The 16783-nt window shown below is 42.7% G+C and overlaps 1 protein-coding gene and 1 pseudogene across 1 annotated transcript in view; one reads left to right on the top strand and one right to left on the bottom strand.

Moving 5' to 3' along the window:
• Nucleotides 1–758: 758 nt before the first annotated feature.
• On the bottom strand, nt 759–8901 carry LOC135508783 (L-lactate dehydrogenase A chain-like; annotated as a pseudogene).
• Nucleotides 8902–10228: 1327 nt separating this feature from the next.
• Nucleotides 10229–16783, top strand: part of LOC135508782 (neuron navigator 2-like) — a 70243-nt gene continuing 63688 nt past the window's right edge. Inside the window, exon 1 of the mRNA XM_064929002.1 lies at nt 10229–10337. Within this exon, the coding sequence (XP_064785074.1) occupies nt 10251–10337 (87 nt within the window). The 5' untranslated portion in view covers nt 10229–10250. The remainder of the gene's footprint in view (nt 10338–16783) is intronic.

Genomic DNA, 16783 nt, shown 5'->3' with positions numbered 1-16783 from the left:
ATCACAAACACGTGGCAGTTTCACCAACTATGAATCATTTGACATCATCATGACGATGTGACGGATGAAATTTTTACTTCTTGATAACTTGTCTCCTGACATGCAAAATGTTTTAGGACAACAGTGAACTGATGAAAACTAGTGGATTTTAAGGATGCATGGAAAACATTGCTCCACAAACAGATGGACCATATGAGGAGAGAGACAGCCATCAGAAATCCTGAGCTTGCTGATTTAATACTGAGTCAGGAAGAGTAGAAGAGACCAGGGGAGAGGGTTACTGAACCTTCCCTACCCACCCTGTCTGTCTTCAAGCCACTTTGCTGCCACCTACCCAATCCTGCTCAGGAAGTGGGATCCTGCCCCCTTCTGGACATACATCTAACATGCTACTTCATGTGTAAGAAGGACAACAATGATTTGATGACCCTCCTTTATGTATTGAAGATGGGGCAAAACAGTTTCCAATAACTCTTTATTCATCACACGCAGTCTGTATATTTGATTTGCGATACAGACATCACTATTGATGATACAATACAAATATATACAAATCACATGTATGAGGTTGATGGGTCATGTTGAGTGTTTAGACATTGTTACTGTACACATGACAACATCAGTTACCCTCAGTGTAAACTAATGTATGAGCTTGATTCATTCTTTGTCCTGGAGCTCCGTGGCTCAGAGGCTCAGCTCGCTGTTGGTTTGTCCTAGGAGCCACACACTCTCCGGCCGCCCCTGAACCTCTGTCTCCCTCAGGGGCTGGGTGAGAACACCTCCTCCTCTATCCCACACATGCCCTGGGAAACACATACTGTACAGAAAATACATCATCACAATACACACAATGTAAAAAATAAAAAAAGATTAACGCTGTAATATTTTTCTGTATGCTCTTTGTAGATCTACCCACCTTGACGAGGGTGGACACAGGGTGAATGGTGCTGAGGTTCTTCAGTTTGACCTGTGCTAGGCTGGACACACTCAGACCAATGACCCAGGGGGTGTGCCCCTTCAGCTGAATCACCTCGTAAGCACTGAAGAGACATTTTACACTTGAGTGTGTATACAGACTCAAGATAATACTGACTTGCTCTAACTGTAATCTATGCCCATGTTTCTAGAGATTAATTGGTGATACACATTTACTTTTGACAGGGACAATGAAAGGCCAGAACCTAGGAAAAAACCTAGAGAGGAACCAGGCTATGAGGGGTGTCCATCAGGGCCAGGACCAAGGCCAGCTGACAAATCTCTCCAATCAATAGGCTGCCAGGACAGCATAGGGCCACAGTCACCCGTATCAAGAGCACCTATTAATCAAATCAAATCAAATATATTTATATAGCCCTTCGTACATCAGCTGATATCTCAAAGTGCTGTACAGAAACCCAGCCTAAAACCCCAAACAGCAAGCAATGCAGGTGTAGAAGCACAGTGGCTAGGAAAAACTCCCTAGAAAGGCCAAAACCTAGGAAGAAACCTAGAGAGGAACCAGGCTATGTGGGGTGGCCAGTCCTCTTCTGGCTGTGCCGGGTGGAGATTATAACAGAACATGGCCAAGATGTTCAAATGTTCATAGATGACCAGCAGAGTCAAATAATAATATTAACAGTGGTTGTCGAGGGAGCAACAGGTCAGCACCTCAGGAGTAAATGTCAGTTGGCTTTTCATAGCCAATCATTAAGAGTATCTCTACCGCTCCTGCTGTCTCTAGAGAGTTGAAAACAGCAGGTCTGGGACAGGTAGCACGTCTGGTGAACAGGGCAGGGTTCCATAACCGCAGGCAGAACAATTGAAACTGGAGCAGCAGCACGGCTAGGTGGACTGGGGACAGCAAGGAGTCATCAGGCCAGGTAGTCCCGAGGCATGGTCCTAGGGCTCAGGTCCTCCGAGAAAGAGAAAGAAAGAAAGAGAGAAAGAGAGAAAGAAAGAGAGAATTAGAAAGAGCATACTTAAATTCACACACGACACCGGATAAGACAGGGTAAATACTCCAGATATAACAGACTGACCCTAACCCCCCGACACATAAACTACTGCAGCATAAATACTGGAGGCTGTGACGGGAGGGGTCGGGAGACACTGTGGCCCCGTCAGACGATACCCCCGGACAGACAGGGCCAAACAGGCAGGATATAACCCCACCCACTTTGCCAAACACAGCACCCACACCACTATATCTTCAACCACCAACTTACCATCCTGAGACAAGACTGGAGTATAGCCCACAAATATCTCCACCAAGGCACAACCCAAAGGGGGGCGCCATCCCGGACAGGAAGATCACAGCCATGTTTAGCACTAATTGAAGTTTAGTTAGTGCTTTATCCGGGTAACCGAAAAGTAGAGCATTGCACTAGTCTAACCTAGAATTGACAAAAGCATGGATTAATATTTCAGCATCATTTTTGGACAGAAAGTTTCTGATTTTTGCAACGTTGCGTAGATGGGAAAAAATCTGTCCTTGGAACAGTCTTGATATGTTAGTGAGAGATCAGGGTCCAGAGTAATGCCGAGCTCCTTCACTGTTTTATTTGAGACGACCGTACAACCATCAACATTAATTGTCAGATTCAACAAAAGATCTCTTTGTTTCTTGGGACCTAGAACAAGCATCTCTGTTTTGTCCGAGTTTAAAAATAGAACATTTGCAGCCATCCACTTCCTTGTGTCTGAAACACAGGCTTCCAGGGAGGGCAATTTTGGGGCTCCACCATGTTTCATTGAAATGTACAGCTGTGTGTCATCCGCATAGCAATGAAAGCAGTAAAATATATAGTGAAAACAATAGTGGTCCTAAAACGGAGCCTTGAGGAACACCAACATTTACAGTTGATTTGTCAGAGGACAAACCATCCACAGAGACAAACTGATATCTTTCCGACAGTTACGATCTAAACCAGGCCAGAACTTGACCGTGTAGACCAATTTGGGTTTCCAATCTCTCCAAAAGAATGTGGTGATTGATGGTATCAAAAGCAGCACTAAGGTCTAGGAGCACGAGGACAGATGCAGAGCCTCGGTCTGACGCCATTAAAAGGTAATTTACCAACTTCACAAGTGCAATCTCAGTGCTGTGATGTGGTCTAAAACCAGACTGAAGCATTTTGTATACATTGTTTGTCTTCAGGAAGGCAGTGAGCTACACTGGCTTCCTGTCAAAGCAAGGGCTGATTTCAAGGTTTTACTGCTAACCTACAAAGCATTACATGGGCTTGCTCCTACCTATCTCTCTGATTTGGTCCTGCCATACATACCTACACGTACGCTACGGTCACAAGATGCAGGCCTCCTAATTGTCCCTAGAATTTCTAAACAAACAGCTGGGGGCAGGGCTTTCTCCTATAGAGCTCCATTTTTATGGAACGGTCTGCCTACCCATGTCAGAGACGCAAACTCGGTCTCAACCCTTAAGTCTTTACTGAAGACTCATCTCTTCAGTGGGTCATATGATTGAGTGTAGTCTGGCCCAGGAGTGGGAAGGTGAACGGAAAGGCTCTGGAGCAACGAACCACCCTTGATGTCTCTGCCTGGCCGGTTCCCCTCTTTCCACTGGGATTCTCTGCCTCTAACCCTATTACAGGGGCTGAGTCACTGGCTTACTGGGGCTCTCTCATGCTGTCCCTGGAAGGGGTGCGTCACCTGAGTGGGTTGATTCACTGATGTGGTAATCCTGTCTGGGTTGGCACCCCCCCTTGGGTTGTGCCATGGCGGAGATCTTTGCGGGCTATACTCAGCTTTGTCTCAGGATGGTAAGTTGGTGGTTGAAGATATCCCTCTAGTGGTGTGGGGGCTGTGCTTTGGCAAAGTGGGTGCTCTATACCAGGGAGCTCGCTTCTGTTGACAAATGTTTTTTGTTTTTAGGGCTACAACTGCATCTAGGGTATTGCGCAAGGTTCAATTGAGTTCCTCAGTTAGGCGGTTAACTGATTTTTGTACTCTGACGTCCTTCGGTAGGCGGAGGGAGTCTGGAAGGGCATCTATGAATCTTTGGGTTGTCTGAGAATTTATAGCATGACTTTTGATGATCCTAGGTTGGGGTCTGAGCAGATTATTTGTTGCGATTGCAAACATAATGGTGGTCCGATAGTCCATGATTATTAGGAAAAACATTAAGATCCACAACATTTATTCCACGGGACAAAACTAGGTCCAGAGTATGATTGTGTCAGTAAGTAGATCCGGAGACATGTTGGACAAAACCCACTGTGTCGATGGCGCCGAACGCCTTGAGGAGTGTGAATATTAAAGTCACCAAAAATTTGAATATTATCTGCCGTGACTACAAGGTCCGATAGGAATTCAGGGAACTCGCTGAGGAACGCTGTATATGGCCCAGGAGGCCTGTAAACAGTAGCTATATAAAGTGATTGAGTAGGCTGCATAGATTTCATGACTGAAAGCTCAAAAGACAAAAATGTCGAGGGATTTTTTTAAATTTAAATTTGCTATCATAAATGTTAGCAACACCTTTGCGGGATGCGCAGGGGATATGGTCACTAGTATAACCAGCGTTTGAGGCCTCATTTAACACAGTACATTCATCAGGTTTAAGCCATGTTTCAGTCAAGCCAGTCACATCAAGATTATGATCAGTGATTAGTTCATTGACTATAACTGCCTTGGAAGTCAGGGATCTAACATTAAGTAGCTCTATTTTGAGATGTGAGGTATCACAATCTCTTTCAATAATGTCAGGAATGGATGAGGTCTTTATTCCAGTGAGATTGCTAAGGCAAACACCTTCATGTTTAGTTTTGCCCAACCTACGTCGTGGCACAGACACGGTCTCAATGGGAATAGCTGAGCTGACTCACTGACTGTGCTAGTGGCAGACTCCACTAAGTTGGCAGGCTGGCTAACGGCCTGCTGCCTGGCCTGCACCCTATCTCATTGTGAAGCTAGGGGAGTTAGAGCCCTGTCTATGTTCGTAGATAAGATGAGAGCCCCCCTCCAGCTAGGATGGAGTCTGTCACTCCTCAACAGGCCAGGCTTGGTCCTGTTTGTCGGCGAGTCCCAGAAAGAGAGCCAATTATCTACAAATTCTATATTTTGGGAGGGTCAGAAAACAGTTTTCAACCAGCGATTGAGGTGTGTGACTGCTGTAGAGCTCATCACTCCCCCTAACTGGGAGGGGGCCAGAGACAATTACTTCATGCCGACACATCTTTCTAGCTGATTTACACGCTGAAGCTATGTTGCGCTTGGTGACCTCTGACTGTTTCATCCTAACATCGTTGGTGCCGACGTGGATAACAATATCTCTATACTCTACACTCACCAGTTTTAGCTTTAGCCAGCATCATCTTCAGATTATCCTTAACGTCGGTAGCCCTGCCCCCTGGTAAACAGTGTATGATCGCTGGATGATTCATTTGAAGTCTAATACTGCGGGTCATGGAGTTGCCAAACATCTGCCCAGCCCTCTGAATCCTGCCCAGCCTCTAGCTCTCGGTGATGTATATTTTTTGTATGGATTGATTGTGATGCTGTTTTTGACCTAATACAGGGGAGTGTCTCACCACTGGATTCCCCGTGCTCTCCTATGATGTGTCCCTGGACACTGCTAGAATGGATCTGCAGTCTCTCCCCCATCAAGTAGGGGAACCGTGCAGAGTCCAGATTGGTTCTGCTGACCCTGTTCTAAGGGAACCCACTCAGCCTCCATGCCACATAGGTCAGCACATCCACCAGAGTGCCACAGAGTTCAGTACCATCGGGTTAGCCACCAGCCAGGGTTAGAAACAAATATATATATGCTCAATTACTATTGGACAGGGTTTATCCACGCTAGGAAGAAACATTTGCTTAGCGAAAATAAGTAATGTAACTAAGTTTGACTTGACTCTTCTCATCAGTCTGATAATATCCTACTCACTTCTCCCTATGCAAATATAAGAAGTGGACATGGTGTAGTGAGTTACTAGGGGTTTATATGACCAGGGGGATGGCGTCAGGACTGTGCTGGGCCAGTGGAGGGATGATCTGCTTCAACACCTAAATGTTCCTCTGGACCAGATCCAGACAACTCTCCCCCTTCCTCTGACGCACGCCTGCAGTGATGACGCACATCTTTGAGTTGGCTGTGTCTGAGTAGAATAAGAGGAACAGAGCGTGATATATTACAATATGTTACAACGAAGTGGGAAAATATCCCAAACTCCACATTTTTACATCTAGGGATTTCATAGTTTGTCACTCTGGACACATTTTCCCATAAGAATTTGAAATACAAAAAGCATTCATCGTTCTGCTGTATCACTGTATTATTTTAAAGGAGTCAGCACACGCGCGCACACACACACACACACACACACACACACACACACACACACACACACACACACACACACACACACCTACACACCTACACACCTACACACCTACACACCTACACACACACACACACACACACACACACACACACACACACACACACACACACACACAGAGGGACCGAGCCAGGCTATAGCTGACCTCTGGCGGCTGAGGTCTTCAGGAAGAGGCTGGCTTGCTGCATGTCCAGCTCTTCTCCATGCAGTCCTCTATAGCATCCACCACAGTGACTTCATCAGCCACACCCTTCACAACAAGTGACGGGGTAAGTGATGAGCTATACTAGACTGTTTATCATCAGTATTCATAGGAATTGTTGTTTGTTTGTTGGAATGGCGTGGCACTGTATACAAGCTCAGAATAAAAATCTAAAGTCTTTGGTGCTCGCTTTGCACAGTGGAATATGCAAAGTGGAACTCACTGTAAGATACTGAGGGAACATGCCATACTGACATTACCCACACCCAAGATGGTCACTTTGGTGTGTCCACCTCCTGGTCTAGGACTGATGTGGTTTCTCTATGACCGTAAACATGGCATCTGCTTTTGATATAGTGGATAGAATAGGGACAACACAACATGTAATGCTTTTTCTATACAGCGTTTGGCATAGTGGCAACATCATGCAATAACCAGGTGAATACAATGTAACTATACTGTATATCACTAAATGGACTGACTGTCACCTGTTTATTGCATGATATTATAACCTATCTCTAATTATAATATATGAAAAGTTCTATGATGTATAATTCCGAAAAGTGGAGCCTTTTCATGTAATTGTAGCCTCGTGAAGTTCGATGCTCTTGCGATCATGGGTGTAATGACTAATAAGAGATGTTCCATTTTTTCACACTAGATGGCAGAAAATTCATTCCTAAAAGTTTCAATGGGAATGAGCTTTAACACTGGGACAAGAAAGCAGTGTCCAAAAAAAACAATTGAAAAGAAGCGCTCTCTGTGGGGATGGGAATTGAAAGTGTGGTCTGTGCTGGTGTACGGTGTGCACACGGAGTAACCAATTTGTAGCCTCTGTGCATGGATATTCTGCACACAAAAAAACATTTTATTTGGGTGAGTATTTTATATTTGACCATTTTTTCCTCCTTACAGTTATATGATAGCATGTTAGATGGACTAAGCTAATTTTGATGCATTCGTATAATTGTTTATTTTTTATTTTTTACATCACGGTTTCAGTCAGTCACATTCTATATTCATATTGTAGGCTAAGTCTAATGGTTAAACTTGAAATACGTTTATAACTACTGTAGTATGTAGCCTATTTGGGTTTCTTTAGTTAAGTGAGAGTGATAGTTTTACAGTGTTTTAAAAATCATCGGTGTTCCCAAACGATCATAATGAGAGTGATGATGACAATGATGTATCAATTTAATGCAACCTTGCATATATATGTATATATATATTCCGACACACATACTCATGAAAGGACTTTTCTTCATTTGACTATTTTACTAGAAATGTATGTCTAAACTATTAAATAACACACATGGAAACATGTAGTAACCAAAAAAGTGTTAAACAAATCAAAATATATTTTATATTTGAGATTCTTCAAAGTAGCCACACTTTGCCTTGATGAAGCTTTGCACACTCTTGGCATTCCCTCAACCAGCTTCATGAGGTAGTCACCTGGAATGCATTTCAATTAACAGGTGTGCCTTGTTAAAAGATAATTTGTGGATTTTCTTTCCTTTTTAATGTGTTTGAGCCAATCAGTTGTGTTGTGACAAGATATGGGTGGTATACAGAAGATAGCACTATTTGGTAACAGACCCAGTCCATATTATGGCAAGAACAGCTCAATTTTTTATTTTATTTTTAATTTTACCTTTATTTTACAAGGCAAGTCAGTTAAGAACAAATTCTTATTTTCAATGATGGCCTAGGAACAGTGGGTTAACTGCCTGTTCAGGGGCAGAACGACAGATTTGTACCTTGTCAGCTCAGGGATTTGAACTTGCAACCTTTCGGTTACTAGTCCAACCTTTCGGTTACTGGTCCAACGCTCTAACCACTACGACAGTCCATCATTACTAAACGACATGAAGGTCAGTCAATCAGGAAAATGTCAATAACTTTGAAAGTTTCTTCAAGTGTCGTCGCCAAAAATATCAAGCGTTATGATGAAACTGGCTCTCATGACGACCGCCACGGGAAAGGAAGACCCAGAGTTACCTCTGCTGCAGAGGACAAGTTCATTCGAGTTACCAGTCTGAGAAATTGCCCAAATAATTGCTTCACAGAGTTCAAGTACAGACACATCCCAACATCAACTGTTCAGAGGAGACTGCAAGAATCAGTCCTTCGAATTGCTGCAATGAAACCACTACAAAAGGACATCAATGAGAAGAAGAGACTTGCTTGGACCAAGAAACATGAGCAAATCTGAGCTTGGGTCTAATGAATCAAAATTTTAGATTTCTGGTTCCAACCGCCGTTTCTTTGAGAGACGCAGTGTCACGACTGCCGCCGAGGTCGGTCCCTCTCCTTGTTTGAGTGGCGTTCGGCGGTTGACGTCACCGGTCTTCTAGCCATCGCCGATCCAACTTTCATTTCCATTTGTTTTGTCTTGTTTTCCCGCACACCTGGTTTGCATTCCCTCATTACTTGTCTTGCATATAACCCTCTGTTTCCCCCCATGTCTGTGTGTGGAATCGTTATATGTAAATGTATGTGTAATCCAGGCTGGTTTGCTCCGGGTTATTGTAACCCGGGTGTGTTTCGTTTTCTGAGTGCCGTGTTTTTGTTCGCCCCGTTTGCTACCCATTTCTGCTCTCCTGCGCCTGACTTCCCTGCAGCGAGTTACGCACTCCATTACACGCAGAGTAGGTGAACGGGGAATCTCTGCATGTGTAATTCCCACCGTGAAGCATGGAGGAGGAGGTGTGATGGTTTGGGGGTGCTTTGCTGGTGACACTGTTGGTGATTTATTTCAAATGCAAGGCACACATAACCAGCATGGCTACCACAGCATTATGCAGCAATACGCCATCCCATCTCATTTGCTCTTAGTGGGACTATCATTTGTTTTACAACAGGACAATGACCCAACACACCTCCAGGCTGTGTAAGGGCTATTTTACCAAGAAGGAGAGTGATGGAGTGCTGCATCAGATGACCTGGCCTCCACAATCACCCAACCTCAACCCAATTGAGATGGTTTGGGATGAGTTGGACTGTAGAGTGAAGGAAAAGCAGCCAACAAGTGCTCAGCATATTTGGGAACTCCTTCAGACTGTTGGAAAAGCTTTCCAGGTCACTTTTTTGGTTACTACATGGTTCTATATGTGTCATTTCATAGTTTGATGTCTTTGCTATTATTCTACAATGTTGAAAATAGTGAAAATTAAGAAAAACCCTTGAGTTTGTGTGTCCAAACTTGATATAGTGGGTAACTGGGTACATGGTGGGTAACTCAAGCTCTTCGCTCAGATCAAGCATGATGGGACACTTGGACCCCCTTGGACTGAACCATGCTTATCAGATTTCATTATCACTGTGTTAAATCCTATCACTTCCAATGAAGGCAGTGTATCGTTGCTGCAGGCTGCATCCCTAACTAACCACCATGATTCAGAGACCAGCGGCCCCTGGGACCCAGTCTCTCCGGTCAGTCCCATGGCCCATTCCCTCTAGGTTGAGACTGAAGAAGCAGAACTATTGTTGACCTTTTTCCGCCAGAGCCCCAGAATCCTTTGGGAGGTATCGGATGTGATCATTCTTTTGGAGAAGTGGTGTATCCGTATTGACAACCTGGGAAGGAAGTAGGATATCACATGTGAAATATCTGGGATTTCCCTTCCCCTCAGGGATTATTGGGTTGTGGATATTGTGGAGTTGGGACTGAGCAGGGAAGAGAGAGGGTATCTGGCATTCAGCCTGCTATGGAACTGGGAGCTGAGGGGAGCAAGCATCAGCACCAGCACCAGAGGAGGAAACCTGTGAGACATGCACTGGAGGAGCAGAAAAAGGTAAATGGAGCCCATCGCCTTCTGTCTCTCTGTTTGTCCGCTGATGACCTCTTTACAATTATGAACACTGCTTCACAGTGGTAATAATGTCACAAACAGGAGCTTGAGGGGAACATCTTTTTGATTCACCCCCAAATGTTTTTACATTACTGTTATATGATTGTTATCCTGCTGGTGTGGTTGATGAAATCAGTGGCTGCAGTTTAATTCTGTCTACAAGTCAGGGCAGTTTTGGAATGCTTTGAACTTTGAAACTGAACAGAACAGAATATACTGCATAGTGGTAAAAGTAAGTTTTATTGTAATCTGTTGGACAACTTTAAAAATGGTATGTACGAATATAAATGATGCATGATGCCGGTGGTGAAAATGACAGTAACAAAAGTATGTTTATTCTTGGCTAGATTCAATATGCATGCAGAGTTAGGTAGTTTATGTATCTATTATGAGAGAGTTATTGGGGATCCCGTCCCCCATCTGTTCAGGCTTCATACCAGGATTTTATAAGAGGGTTCTCTACGGTAGCTAGGTTGTCCCCCCACCCCCCATGGCTGGCAGCTGGGGCGGCATATATTGGTCATGCTTTGGCTTTGGTGAAGCTTCTACACTGAACTGTGGGGCTGTCGTAGAGATTAGGTAATTTGCCTTGATAAGTATGTGCGATCGCTTTCAATGACTCCCCAAGTGAAAGTCTCCTTTTGATCAATGTAAAGCTCAGTGTTGGGTCTTATCATGTCAGCCCGCTCTCTCACGCCTTATGGCAGCCTGATTGCCTTGTACTCTTGCCTCATTGTTGGCCCTCATTTAGCCCACCCTCGTTTGTCATCAGATGTGTATTGAATCTTAGGATGATTAAATGTTCTATTTGTTCAGACCTGTGATTTCTATGATTCAGTGTTCCTGGGTTCTTGAGAGGTACAGGTAAAAGAAGGCTGCTTGTGAACTCATCATTGTCCTTCAATAGTCAAAAGAGCCGTTTTCTGTGACTTGATGCTTTGGTTTATCCCCTTACTGAATTATTGATAGGTTCGGGAGCAGTAATTTTAATCATCTCTGATTGTGATGGTAGTATCATTAATTAATGGCCTCCTAACCTGCTCTAACATCTTTTAGACCAATAATTCCTACAATGCACCATGTTGATTTCCATATTAGTAATCCATCTGGTATGACATTGGCTACCTACAAAGCTACAGTGAGTACTACTGGATAGGGGGATACCTAGTCAGTTGTGCAACCGAATGTCTTCAACTGAAATGTGTCTTCCGCATTTAACCCAACCCCTCTTAATCAGAGAGGTGCGGGGGGCTGCCTTAATCCACATCCACATCATCTGCATCAAGGGAACAGTGGGTTAACTGCCTTGCTTAGGGGCAGAACGACAGCTTACTGGCCCAACACTCCTACCCACCAGGCTATCTGCTGCCCCTACTGAAGCTTGATTATTGTTCTAACTAGATTATTTGTAATTTTGTTCCAAAGTTAGTCAAATTAGGCAATTGTTTTCACAGCCCACCTATGCTCCAACTGTGTTTCCACAGGCATCCCAGTCTGAGATATTTTTCCACTAATTGTCCTTTTGACAAATCAGATCGGCTCTTTTACTAATAACTGGGCAAAAGATCAGAATGTGTCTGCCTGTCACGCCCTGTGTGACAGTGGGGTGGGCATTCTATGTTTTGTGATCTATGTTTCTTTATTTCTATGTTTTGGCTGGGTATGGTTCTCAATCAGGGACAGCTGTCTATTGTTGTCTCTGATTGGGAATCATACTTAGGCAGCCCTTTTTCCCTCCTTCAGTGTGGGTAGTTAACGTTGTTTGTGGCACTAAAGCCCTGTAAGCGTCATGGTTGTTCATTTTGTTTCTTGTTTTGTTGGCGTCATTCCAAAATAAAAAGGAAAATGTACGCTCACCACCCTGCACCTTGGTCCACTTCTTACGACAGCCGTGACACTGCCTGTGTAAACACACAGGCACTTTTCCAACAAAGCAAACATTTCGTTGCAATGTGGTTGAAAGTTGTCATGAAGTCTCCCATTTAGCATTTGTTTGTCTTTGTGTGTTCTAACTTTGGTACATGTCTATTCATGATTATTTTGTTTCATTCGGCAAGCTCTGGAAAGGAAGGGTAGTCCTCTCATGCAGTCAAATGACCTAGTGACCTTATGGGTGGAATGCTACTAAAATAGTTAATAATTTCATAATTAATAAATGTTGTTGTTTTTTTACGCTGAAAATCCGTTATTTTTATATCAAAGATTTTGTTATATTTCAGTCTTCTGTGATGTATACAGTGCCTTGCGAAAGTATTCGGCCCCCTTGAACTTTGCGACTTTTTGCCACATTTCAGGCTTCAAACATAAAGATATAAAACTGTATTTTTTGTGAAGAATCAACAACAAGTGGGACACAATCATGAAGTGGAACGACATTTATTGGATATTTCAAATTTTTTAACAAATCAAAAACTAAAAAATTGGGCGTGCAAAATTATTCTGCCCCCTTAAGTTAATACTTTGTAGCGCCACCTTTTGCTGCGATTACAGCTGTAAGTCGCTTGAGGTATGTCTCTATCAGTTTTGCACATCGAGAGGCTGAAATTTTTTCCCATTCCTCCTTGCAAAACAGCTCAAGCTCAGTGAGGTTGGATGGAGAGCATTTGTGAACAGCAGTTTTCAGTTCTTTCCACAGATTCTCGATTGGATTCAGGTCTGGACTTTGACTTGGCCATTCTAAGACCTGGATATGTTTATTTTTGAACCATTCCATTGTAGATTTTGCTTTATGTTTTGGATCATTGTCTTGTTGGAAGACAAATCTCCATCCCAGTCTCAGGTCTTTTGCAGACTCCATCAGGTTTTCTTCCAGAATGGTCCTGTATTTGGCTCCATCCATCTTCCCATCAATTTTAACCATCTTCCCTGTCCCTGCTGAAGAAAAGCAGGCCCAAACCATGATACTGCCACCACCATGTTTGACAGTGGGGATGGTGTGGTCAGGGTGATGAGCTGTGTTGCTTTTACGCCAAACATAACATTTTGCATTGTTGCCAAAAAGTTCAATTTTGGTTTCATCTGACCAGAGCACCTTCTTCCACATGTTTGGTGTGTCTCCCAGGTGGCTCTCATGGGCCTCTTGGCTGCATCTCTGATCAGTCTTCTCCTTGTATGAGCTGAAAGTTTAGAGGGACGGCCAGGTCTTGGTAGATTTGCAGTGGTCTGATACTCCTTCCATTTCAATATTATCGCTTGCACAGTGCTCCTTGGGATGTTTAAAGCTTGGGAAATCTTTTTGTATCCAAATCCGGCTTTAAACGTCTTCACAACAGTATCTCAGACCTGCCTGGTGTGTTCCTTGTTCTTCATGATGCTCTCTGTGCTTTTAACGGACCTCTGAGACTATCACAGTGCAGGTATATTTATACGGAGACTTGATTACACACAGGTGGATTGTATTTATCATCATTAGTCATTTAGGTCAACATTGGATCATTCAGAGATCCTCACTGAACTTCTGGAGAAAGTTTGTTGCACTGAAAGTAAAGGGGCTGAATAATTTTGCACGCCCAATTTTTCAGTTTTTGATTTGTTAAAAAAGTTGGAAATATCCAATAAATGTCATTCCACTTCATGATTGTGTCCCACTTGTTGTTGATTCTTCACAAAAAATACAGTGTTATATCTTTATGTTTGAAGCCTGAAATGTGGCAAAAGGTCGCAAAGTTCAATGGGGCCGAATACTTTCGCAAGGCACTGTATTTCTCTATGATGTGACTAAGGTGGTTGAACAGGTTATGATAAGGCATTCAGTAAAAATGAATAGATACTTAATAAACCTTGGTCATGCAACCTAATGTATTAGAATGACCACTAAGATAGCTAGTGGAAGCACCAAATGACACACCGTCCACAGTGTTACTGCAGGAGGCGTTTAAGATGTTGATGATGTAGTGCAGTTTTGTTGTGTACAGCAGGGTCCTTCCAATAATCAGGGGCCCAGTGAGAGGCAGGCTCAGGGAGTTCTCCGTTTGCAGGTTTACCTGGGTAGGCAGCCAGTCACCTCTCCCTCGTCTCAACCCCACCTCAACCCTGTCTCACCCCGATCTCTCTGTTCACTTAATCAAAACAACCAACTGCTGAACAATCCCATGATGCAATGCACCTCCATTTTCTCCAAATGGCAGTCCCTGTATACATCACTAAGTATGCAAAAAATTCACCAGTACATCAATATCATGAACATACAAAACTCTAATCAAACCTCATTAACTGGTTCATCTACAGTGAAGATAACAAATTCAGCTAAAATACTGGGATGCCTTTTTAGTAAACAGAATTATTATTGAGGTTTATCTGAAAGAACAAGCCTACAGAATTTGAGCATTGAAAATCATATCTATAATGGTGTAATAATAGTCTGTGTTGGCAGTGACAGCCTGTCCAAGAGGAGGCCAGTCAGGGATGCTTCTGTAGGACTAAAACACATAGCCAAAGAGAAAGAATCCATCACACTGTCTCACTGATCTGCCCATAGCAGTGTTATTCCGCACAGCCCACCACAACCCATACCCTCACCTTTGCCACACAACCTTGTTCATATTCAATTTTGGCCAATAGATGTAAGGTGATCATAAGGCCACTGGAGCCACATACAGATCCTTCGGAAAGAATATAGACTCCTTTACTTTTTCCACATTTTGTTACGTTACAGCCTTATTCAAAAATGTATTTCTGTTTTTTTTTTATAAATTGCCAAAAATGTCTAAAAACCTGTTTTCACTTTGTCATTATGGGACATTGTGTGTAAAAAAATATCTAATCCATTTTAGAATCAGGTTGTATCGCAACAAAATGTGGAAAAAGTCAAGGGGTCTGAATAGTTTCCGAAGGCACTGTATTAAAGGTAGACGCATTGGTTTGTTGTTTTTGACTAAAAGTAGCCAATCTAAATTAGATTATAAATACGGCATCCTAATCAGTGGTGGAAAAAGTACTCCATTGTCATACTTCAGTAAGAGTAAAAAACCTTAATTGAAAATTACTCAATTAAAAGTGAAAGTCACCCAGTAAAATACTACTTGAGTAAAACTAAAATTATTTGGTTTAAAAAATACTTAAGTATTTAAAGGAAATGGAATTGCTAAAATGTACTTATGTATCAAAAGTCAAAGTATAAAGTATAAACTTCTTTATATTATGCAAACCAGACTGCACAATTTTCCTGTTTTTATTTTATTTACGGATGGGGCACACTCCAACACTCAGACATAATTTACAAACGAGGCATTTATGTCCGCCAGATCTGAGGCAGTAGGGATGACCAGGGATGTTGTCTTGATAAGTGTGTGAATTGGACCATTTTCCTGTCAAAATGTAACGAGTAGTTTAGGGTGTCAAGGGGAAATGTATGGAGTAGAAAGTACATTATTTTCATTAGGAATGTATTGAAGTAAAAGTAAAAGTTGGCAAAGTTACCAACAGTACAGATACCCCCCAAAAATATATATATATTTTTATCACCTTAATTTAACTAAGTAGGCTAGTTGAGAACAAGTTCTCATTTACAACTGCGACCTGGCCAAGATAAAGCAAAGCAGTGCGACAAAAACAACAACAGAGTTACACATGGAATAAACAAACGTACTGTCAATAACACAATATAAAAATCTATGCACAGTGTGAGCAAATGTAGTAAGATAGGCCATAGAGGTGAAATAATTACAATTCAGCATTAACACTGGAGTGATAGATGTGCAGATGATGACGTGCAAGTAGAGATACTGGGGTGCAAAAGAGCAACAACAACAAAAATGACAATGATGAATATGAAGCAAGGGTCAGCTAACGAGAGCATACAGGTCGCAGTGGTGGGTGGTATATGATGCTTTGGTGACAAAACATATGGCACTGTGATAGACCACATCCAATTTGCTGAGTAGAGTGTTGGAGGCTAATATGTATTTGACATCGCGAAAGTCAAGGATCGGTAGGATAATCAGTTTTACAGGGTATGTTTGGCAGCATGAGTGAAGGAGGCATTGTTGCAAAATAGGAAACTGATTCTCGATTCAATTTTGGATTGGAGATGATTAATGTGAGTCTGGAAGGAGAGTTTACAGTCTAACCAGAAACCTAGGTATTTGTAGTTGTCCACATATTCTTAAGTCAGAACCGTCCAGAGTAGTGATGCTAGTCGGGTTGGCAGAGATCGGTTGAAGAGCATGCATTTAGTTTTACTAGCATTAAAAAGCAGTTGGAGGCCACGGAAGAAGTGTTGTATGGCATTGAAGCTCGTTTGGAGGTTTGTTAACACAGTGTCCAATGAAGGGCCAGATGTATACAGAATGGAGTCGTCTGCGTAGAGATGGATCAGGGAATCACCTGCAGCAAGAGTGACATCATTGATATATAAGTAGTACTTTAAATGATTTCTACTAAAGTACTTT

The sequence above is a fragment of the Oncorhynchus masou genome, chromosome 22, assembly GCF_036934945.1.
Source record: "Oncorhynchus masou masou isolate Uvic2021 chromosome 22, UVic_Omas_1.1, whole genome shotgun sequence".
Taxonomy (NCBI): domain Eukaryota; kingdom Metazoa; phylum Chordata; class Actinopteri; order Salmoniformes; family Salmonidae; genus Oncorhynchus; species Oncorhynchus masou.
Note: the sequence above shows the minus strand (reverse complement) of the source record. Positions and strands in the feature narration are given on the sequence as shown.